We start from the raw sequence: 9,412 nt of genomic DNA on the forward strand, positions 1-9,412 counted from the left end.
AAGTCTTTCTCCATAATTTTCTCATTTAAGGAATTCAATGTTTTCAAAAGTGCTTTATTTACAACTGAGATGGCTTTTTGTCTTTCACTTTATTCTGAAGCTTACCAAAAAAATCACTCCTCTCAAGTCTTGAGAGCCTTTAATTCATTGCATATACTAGCATGAAACAACATGGCTCCTTCACTTTTATTTCAAAGCTTTAAAGAAAATATAGTTTTCTATCTGTAAAGCACCTTACTTCCAACTCTAGCGACTACTTTTATCACTCTCATTTACCTTCCAACCTACTGCTGGGGAACAAAGGATTCTACTATTGTATACTGGGGGAAAAAAATCAACAAATGTTTAAACTAAGTATTTCCTTGTTCATGACTTCCCTCTCAATATTTCTCTTCTTATCTCGATGTCTTTTCCCCAAATACTTTTTGTACTAACAGTACCCTGTATGCCTCATATCTTTTACCAGTCATTTCTCCTAGAAGGCTAGTAACAAAACAAAAACCCAAACCTCAGTAATATTTTTACTATCTTATGATCAGTGAATAAAGGCAGCAATTCTGAATTGTATTCCGCCCCCCCCAAAAAAAAAGCACCAAGAAATGGTCAGCGCTCCCAATGTCATTTTATTTAATGCTATTTTTTAAAAATTATTAATATGACAAATGACAGTATGGGCAAAATTCTAATAAGAAACTGTAGGCTATAATGGTCATAATCAAAGACTCACTCATTTTTGTTATCACTACTAAGTCAAGAAAAAAACTATACCCTTTCAACTTTTTTCCTCTAAATGAAAAAACCAAAGGTTAAAAGATATTACAAAATGAGGCACCTCTCAAAGACTTGCTGGCCATGGGAAGTTTTATCACAAAAAGTTGTAAACCATCTATCTGTACATTGTCACAAAGTTTAATGGAAGGACACATTAGAGATGGTACATGTTTAATTCAAGAAACTGCTAGTGCATAAAAAGATAGGTAACAACAATCCCCCTTCCCCCAAATTTTGTTATTAGTGCTAAAAAACATTGCTGAGCTATTAGAATTGGAAATTTGATACTGCCTAGGTATGGTAGATCACTGACATTTTTTATTCAGCTGTGGAAGTTATTCTGCACTGTCATCAGGTACAACAAAAGGTCAAGCAAGATCTCAACAATCTCTGGGCTTTTATATACATAAATAAATGCAAGAAAATAACAAAGATATCAATATTGTTCAGTTAAAAGACTTTCATGAAATCCTGTACAAATGCTACTCAGACCTTTTGTAAGAGACATTTTTTGAGCTCAAACTCTCTTCCACTGTAACAACAGTCCAGAGAAACCTTTGGTTATTGGTTCCACAACTGAATGAAGTCTTATCTAAACAGCAAGAGATGGTTATTCACTTTCTGTAGGAATATCTGTATTAAAGATTACAAAACTACAGAGAGCTACAACACACTGGGTGAACTGACTGCCTAACTTGTTACATCTGTGAGTCAAAATTCACTTTTTAATAAAGTATCTAGATGTACATTTAAACAACAGACCAACATGGTTTCAAAGAATTCTTTACAGCTGTGTTTATGTGCATTTAAAATTGCTTATATGTGTTTCTGCATGGTGTTTACATAAGAGACTGGTTTGGATTGACAGTCAAATATACTCCAGTTTTGTAAAAAGCATAAAAATTACTTAAATTGGTTAATCATTCGTGTCTGTATATATTGTCATAATGATGATGTGGATGTAATAGTGATCTGGACAGGATTAATGTGAATGTAGTCATTAAAAACAGTAAGAAAAAAATGCTCTAGTTGGTACAGTATTTGATGTTCATGTGTTAACAACTTGACCCAGGGTTTTTTGTTTTTTTTTTTTTTTAATTTTATCCACCGAAGACTGTAGAAATGTCCAAAAAAATAAAATAAAATAAAATAAAGACAATTCAAAACAGGGAAACTTGTATTTCTCAAAATAATATAGTTGTGCAGGTACAAATATGAACACAAAAACTGCCCAAGTAGACCCTTGAATTCTTCAAAGAGACTAATTTTTTTTTAATGGTCAACTTTGAAACACTAGACCAAGATTTTGAAATACTGTTCCTGACAATATTATGTATAATAGCACACATTTTCCCCCTTCCCCCTCCCCGCAGTATCAATGTAAGACAACTATTTCTAATAACTGATTTATTGGTTTCAAAAAAATCATTTACCGTTGCAAAATTCTGATCAAAAGAAATTCAATTTACAAAAAGCTTCCAAAAATAGTTTTTAAAACGGGGCATGTATTATGTATAATTCTTAATTTCTTTCATTTTCACTATTTTATTTGATCACTTTTCAGAACAATATTATTTATTCACTTTGTGTTTCAAACACATGTAAGAAGGAAATTACAGGTTTCCTCCACCCACATTTGGGCTGTCACTGATATGCCTGGAGGCAATTCTGGCAGAACCTCAGTTGCTGCTGTCACTGTACCACACTGTATTTACCACTAACTGGAAATAGGATGTAGATGATAGCATCAATAGCAACAATACTACAGGTAACTGATGATTTCCCCCCACCCTCCCAATAATTTCAAAGTTCACTATACTACAACTTCTTCTGTGACTTCTCTCAAAGGAAAAAAAAAATAACAAAAAAAAAAACCTCCCAAAAATGAGTTTCTAGGGCGTTGTTTAAAAAAATATATAAAGTGGCGCTGCAGAGCTAGGATCTTTTCAAAGATGGCAGTGCCATGCTGTATACACCACAATCAATTATAATTGCCTTCCATCACTGAAATTGTATATTATGTAATCAACTAAAGCATGCAGCTTTGTAATCTTACAACTGATCACGTGAACAGTGGTCAAGTTTGCCTTTTTAAAACACACCAAAAAAACCAACCCCCCCAAAAAAACAATAAAACAACAACAACAAAAACCACACACACCACGCAATACAATCCCAGAAATCCCTAACTCAGCAGCGCCTCTCAGACAAGTCACCCTATGGCCCAAGAATTGAACTTTAAGAAGTAGAGAGAAATTCAGTAGACTTTTTGTCTACTTTTTTATTACTATACAAGGACAATGTTTTGATGTGAACCTCTTTGTAATTTCCTTCAGTGATATTCCCCACTTAACCATGTTGTCCCTTCCACTTGCTTTCCTTCTCAATCATTCTGCCTCCTTTTTGATTAAAGAAAGGGGCCAGGAATAAGGAATAACAGACAGTAAGGCGATCTTACAATGTCAGAAAATGTATTTGGCTTTTTTTTTCTTTTTAAAACAAGTGCATACAAATACAGCTAGAAGCATTTCTGGTTTGCCAAGTGCTCTAAAAAAGCAGCGCAAGTCACAGCCTACATTAAACAGTAACTGTCACCAGGATAATAAAGCACAAAGATCTGCTAATAACGTTAACAAAAGAGGAAAATGCCTCTATAAGTACATACCTTTTGTCGTCAAAAAAAAAATATAGAAACACAAAGTATTCAAAAAATCAAAATTATACAGCCATGTTTATGAAGTCTACATTTCCCTTGTCTTGGATATATATAGAGAGAGAAATATATACACAATTCAAGCAGTTTTAGATAAGGGTCATCATTGGGTTTTTCAGAAACTGGAAAAGTCACGAGTCTCTTTCTTTTTTCACTTTCACATCTCCAGCAAGAATGGTTGCAATTTCCCCCTGCATAAAGGCCCAAGGGACATTGGAGCCCACCAGAGGGCATTTTTCTCCACTGGGACAATAGACCTCTCCACTAGCTCCCTGCTGTTTGATGCTTTGTCTGGAGCAAGGAAAGCAAAACTTGTGCGAAGGAACGGAAGGGCACTGCACGAAGTGGGTGTCCTCAAGACGCTCATGGCACAGGGTGCAACACAGTGGGGCACTAGCTGCCAGAGAGGAGTCTGGGAGGCTGGCGGGGTGTACTGGTTCCAGTCCTCCTGTGCTAGACCCTTGGCTCCCCACTTCTCTGGGGCCCAGCCTTCTTTGGTTCATAGAGGATGGAGAAGGTGGACTGTTGCTATTCCTCCTGGTAGTGGAGTGAACTTGGTTGGCATCTTTGGAGGCATGATTGCCCCCTGCATTGTCTGCTACTAATATCAGAGCTGCCATAGGGGACTGCCCATTCTGAGCCGCTTCTGGCGGTGTGGTCCGGTTGGAATGAGGTGAGACAGTGGGTGGTGGTGGAGACACAAACGGTGTGGGAGTCATGGGCATTTTCATCCCTTCTGTTTGGGTTGTTAACCATGACTGTGCCTCTCCATTGATCTTGGGAGGCCCAACTTCACCTTCTGGTTCTGGGGAAAGTTTCCTCTTCCTTGCTGTCCGAGGAGCTAGGAGCACAAAGAAGTAAAGGAGGGGGGGGGGGGGGGGGGGAGAGGAAGGTAAGGGGGAAGGGTAAATATGCATTTGGATCGATTGAGTCAGGATTCAGTAAATCCCCACAATTTAAGATTCTGAATGCATAACTAAATTATAGATGTCAGCACATGCGGCTTTAAAGTGTGCAACAGGAGTATTGATGGTGGTAAGGGGTGACAGGGGAGATATGGCCACAAAAGGAAATTTGTTTATTTAAAATAAACTATACGTAAATAAAATTACACACCAGAATATGAAATATGTGCTCGTCTTTTATAAACTGTATCTAGGAAATTATATAAAATCGACACATGTGTACACCAGTGAATAGTGCATCTGAATAAATACATGTCTGCTAAACAGGTTAAAAGGTGACTGGGGCCTTCATAACTCCTATCCCAAGAATGTGCTAGGAAAGGAAAACCCTCTGTCAGTGTCTATCACCCTAGTCTGACTCATCTCTGTTATGCTGCTTCAGCACAAGAACACGTTGCCACCTAAGCAATGGTTCCGCCTTATGCAGATCAGGAAGTTGAGTGTTTGTTGTTTGTGGGGGCTGGGGCAAAGTGGCAAATGCAAAGCATCCCCCCAAATCCTCACTCTGCTCGTGCCCCGCCCCCACCCCCAAGGAAAAACATCCCCAGATAGGTAGCAAGGTTCGGCCTACCTGTTTTGGCCCCGTTGGCGCCGTTGGCCTCGAAACCCAGCATCCTGCTGGGTGCTAGGGTAGGTTCCTTCTTAAACTTGCTCTCGAAGGGCCCCGAGTGGCCGTGCTGATGCATCGCCAACAGCGTGTCCCGCACCGTCTTAGGCTTGTTCACCCAGTCCTGCTCCCCGGGCCCCCGGCCCTTGCCTCCTCCCTCCCCGCCGAGCTCAGCCGCGCCCGAAACGGAGACGGCGGCCGAGGAGGCCGCCAGGCTGTCCGTGGGGCCACGATGGGCCGCCTGGGGCTGTTTCTCCTTGGCCGCCTCCCGCTGCTCATGCTCGGCCCCCGCGCCGCCGCCGGACACCGAGCCGGGCCGCTTGTGGCCGCCCAGCTCTGCGGGCTGTGAAGGGCCCAGGGCGGAGCCGGGGCTGCCGGAGATGGCGGCAAGCGAGGCGGCTGCGGCCCGGCTGCTGAGGCTGAGGGCGGCGGGCAGCGGCGTGGCGGAGCCGTTCATCAGCGGCACCAGGGTGGGCGGCACCGCATGGCCGCGCCTCGGGTTGGGGCTCTGGCGGTTCAGCTCGGGCGGCTCCTCCAGCTTGGAGAAGCCATTGGGCACCAGGATGCCATTCACTTGCTGCTGCTGGGACGGGGGCGGCTGCTGCTGCTGTGGTTGCGGGGTCGTAGGCCCGCCCGCAGGCTGGCGGCTGGTTCCGTACTCGGAGCCCAGCCTCGGGGGCGCTCGGTCAGAGGAAGCGGCGGCGGGCGCCAGGGGGTAGCGTTCCAGGGCCTGCGGGGCCCTCGAGGCCGCCTCGGCCGTGCCATGGCCCAGCTGCTGCTGCTGCTGCTGCTGCAGGAGGATGTCCTTGGTGGAGAGCGGAGGCGGCTTCGAGGCAGCTGCGGCGGCCGAGCCGGGCGGGGAGCGGCCCTCCGGGAAGCAGCCGTGCGCCCGCTTGAGCTGCCGCGCCGTCTCGATGACAAACTCCACACGGTCAGCGCCCTCGTAGTTGACGCAGCCTCGGCACACGGGCTCGGTGAAGTCCCAGATCATGGCCCAGGGCATGCGGGGCAGGTCACACAAGTAACATGACTGCCGCCGGGAAGCGGCCGCCACCGCCACAGCCGCGGTCGACATGTCCGAGGAGGAGGAGGAGGAGGAGGCGGAGGTGGTGGTGGTGGTGGAGGAGGAGGCACCGCCGCCCCCCGCCGGCAACACACGCACCCTCCCCCCCCTCCAACCCCGCAACTCCCCGATCAGCGGAGGCGGCGGCAGTGGCGGCTGGAGCTGCTGCGGCGGCCGAGGCAAACCCCGGGAAGCTTTAGCCCCCGTGCAGCGTTTCCCGTGCAGAAGGCGCGGGGGGCGGGGAGGAAAAAGGTGCAGCTGAGGCGGCAGCAGGTCCCTTCTGCTGGTGCGGGCCGGCCGGGGGCTGTTGCAGGGAGGTTGGGGTTGCAGCAGCAAGGTCCCGGAGTCCGTGCAAGCTGAGGCTGCAGCAGGTCTCCAGACCGGTGCAAACACCGGACGCGCTGGTGCAGGGGAGTGCAGCAGGTCTTCGGGGCCGGTGCTAAGCGAGGAAAAGGGGGTGGGGATGTAAAGGGGGGCGGGGGGAAAGGGAGGCGGGTGGGTGAAGTGGTGCAGCCGCCGAGGGTAGCTAGCCCGACTGGCGGTGCATGCCGCACCGAGGTGGCAGAGTCAGCGTGGAGTTACTACGCAGCGCGACTCCCCGAGTCAGTCTTGCTCACAACTATAGCTGCTGCTGCTGCTGCTGCTGCTGCTGCTGCTGCTGCTGTTGCTGCTGCCGTCGCCTCTACCACCTACTGCTTCCCCCAGTCGCTGGCGTCACCGCCCAGCCCCAGCTACTGCTGCTACTGCCGTCGCTGCCCTTGCTGCTGCCTCTGCCGCTGCCGCCGCTGTTGCTATTGCTGTTGCTGGTGTTGCTGCTGCTGCTGCTATTGCTGCTGCTGCTGCCGCCGCGGCTGCTCCACTTCTACAGACTTGATTCTTCGACAGCCTCAGAAGGCGCCTGCGCGTTAGGGTCCCCCTCCTTTCTCTCTTGCTGTCTCTCTCTCTCTCTCTCTCTCTCTCTCTCTCTCTCTCTCTCTCTCTCTCTCTCTCTCTCTCTTTCCTCTTTTTTTTTTTTTTTTTTTTTTTTTTTCTCTCTTTCTCCCTCCCAGTGCTGTGCTCATTGAACTTCTGCCAAGATAACAAGAGCTGCAAGAAGAACCAGCTCCTTGCTTCGAGCGCTGGCTTGTCAGCAGCCGTAGAAGGGGGAGGGAAACATTTAGGGAGGAGCAGAAAGTCTTTCCAATGTGAATGTGATGCAAATGTTTTTGTTTTTCTTTTCCTTCACTTTCTCCCCCCCCCCCCCCCCATCTCGCGCAACACCCCCTTTACCTTGTTCCCGCTCTATTCTGTATTGACATATCTGCCAGGATATTTTCTAAAGTCCTTTTGGCCCATATATCGCTTAAAGGGCAACCCACCACCCAACTCCTCAAGCTTTGCCACAGGCGTCTGTTAATCATTTCAAGGTGGCCGTTTTATTTGTTTTGCCCGATTTATAGGATCGCGTTTTAAACTTATGCATGATATTTGAACTGAGTTAAAAACCTCAAAGAAAGTAGCACTCTAAATTAGAATATGTTCCAGGTTATATTTATAGAAAGTATATTTTTTTTACTTTCATTTGATTTAGGAAAATGAAACATAAAGAATTTTTGCTGAGAAAGGATGGGCTTTTAAAAATTACATACCCATGTTAATATATCTATGTTTGTTATTTTTTATTGGTCTCCATGTATGTGGGAAAAAAAGGAATGCTGTGTAAATAATATACATTAACAACTTTTTTCTAATAACTTGGAATATTACGGGGAATTAGCAAATACGTGAGTTCCTATTCCCAAATACATTATATTATTTCTTCCATATAATTTGAAATGCTCTATATCTTATCTAACCATTCCACCCACCAACTTGCAGTTTAAATGGGGTGACCTCGTCTATGTGCTACCTATGGTTAGATGAAGCAGTGACTACAACAGGAAACGATTCCCTGAGTCTGGGCTGGTTTGTGTGCAATGGACAACGTGGAAGTGATGCCTGCAAACTCAGCTGCCTGTGGGTCGCCATTCCCTACAGCGCAGCAGCAGCAGCAGCAGCTTTATGTAGGTTAGAGAGGGGGAAGGGAGCTACTTGTGACGTTGGCATTTTGTCCCAGGCTGCCGCTGCCCCATGTGCCTCAGCCACGTAGTGCGCAGGCTCGGTAGAGACGTGACTCTATGCAATTGGCACTTGAAGCCTCATTAAACGAAATGCACATTCCAGGGATAGAGAGAAACAGAGAGAGATCTATAGCCAGCACCTCCGTCACAGCACTAGGCACCGCCTCCCGGCTGCTATTTCTGGGATCTCAGGTCCCTCCCTCAGTCAGGCTAAACTTTTACTAAAGGTAGCGAGAGCAGCTTGTACAGTACTTAGGGATGGGTGTAAAAAGCTTCACTATAATACTCTTTCATCTTGCAGTGATATGAAGCCTACTTTGGACATAAAATTTGCGGCCATCGTTTCATTCAGAATAGGAATGAGTAGGCTGGGGCCACTGGCACCCAGTTGGCATTAGGGGTTGAAGGGACCGTGTACAATTGTCCATTTGGCTGCTGCTGTAAGTTTGGGGGGAGGGGCGATGTGTTTGTAATTACACACTCAGCTGGGTTTAGTCTGTACCACGGTTGTGCGAACAAACCCGGCTGGCACGAAGATTGGTTTACAATTCCAGAGTGTAGACTATTTTGCACGCACATACCGAATTGAAATTTTTGTTTTTACCCTTATTCTGCTGTGCAACTTGGATTGTGTTTGTTGGCTAGTGAACACAGGAAGTGCTTCTCTTCAATTAATAATTTTAGATTTCCATTTTCAGTCTTTTTCTTCCCAGTGAATCCAGGTTCATATCTCTTCCTTTTATTGGAATAAATTGGTTAAGTGTGGGAAGATCAGGGTAATAATTATATTATGTTTCCTACAACTGGATTGGTTGGGGGGAAAAATCCTGCTGACATTCCCCTTTTGTTGTTGCTTTTCAAAATGCCTGGTTGCTTGAAAGAATTAACCAAAAGGAAGAAGGGGAAAAAAAATACCCTTAGAGAAACAGTTGTGATGAGTCTTAAATCACATGAAAAAACCTGTTCTAAAAAACGACAGAGGTACTTTACTGCCAAATTTAAATGTTTTTACATGTTAAACTCTGCATAAGTATCCTCTTGGGTATTTCCAAAAAAGAAGATGCTACTAATAACTCAAAAACCTCCCCGAAGCACATTGTTGGATCTCTCCTCCTCGTCCAAATCCCAGCCTCACCCTATAATAAACAGGGAGAATGTAGCCACTCCAGATCTTACTCCAATGCAAAAAGAGGC

General features: G+C 45.8%; 1 protein-coding gene across 1 annotated transcript; it reads right to left on the reverse strand.

The window, feature by feature from the left end:
• Positions 1-600: 600 nt before the first annotated feature.
• Positions 601-6,899, reverse strand: IRF2BP2 (interferon regulatory factor 2 binding protein 2). The gene is made up of 2 exons (XM_003767815.4): positions 5,021-6,899; positions 601-4,325 (listed from the first exon to the last, which is right to left on the reverse strand). The coding sequence occupies exons 1-2, from the start codon at positions 6,129-6,131 to the stop codon at positions 3,616-3,618; spliced, it is 1,821 nt and encodes a 606-aa protein (XP_003767863.3). The 5' UTR covers positions 6,132-6,899; the 3' UTR covers positions 601-3,615.
• Positions 6,900-9,412: the final 2,513 nt, after the last annotated feature.

This window comes from Sarcophilus harrisii, chromosome 4 (assembly GCF_902635505.1).
Source record: "Sarcophilus harrisii chromosome 4, mSarHar1.11, whole genome shotgun sequence".
Classification (NCBI taxonomy): Eukaryota; Metazoa; Chordata; class Mammalia; order Dasyuromorphia; family Dasyuridae; genus Sarcophilus; species Sarcophilus harrisii.

Coding starts and splice junctions, on each gene's coding strand:
- IRF2BP2 (XM_003767815.4), bottom strand. CDS start 6,131: ATGTCGACCGCGGCTGTGGCGGTGGCGGCCGCTTCCCGGCGGCAGTCA. Junction 4,326..5,020: donor CGCCAACGGGGCCAAAACAG/GTAGGCCGAACC, acceptor TTGTGCTCCTAG/CTCCTCGGACAGCAAGGAAG.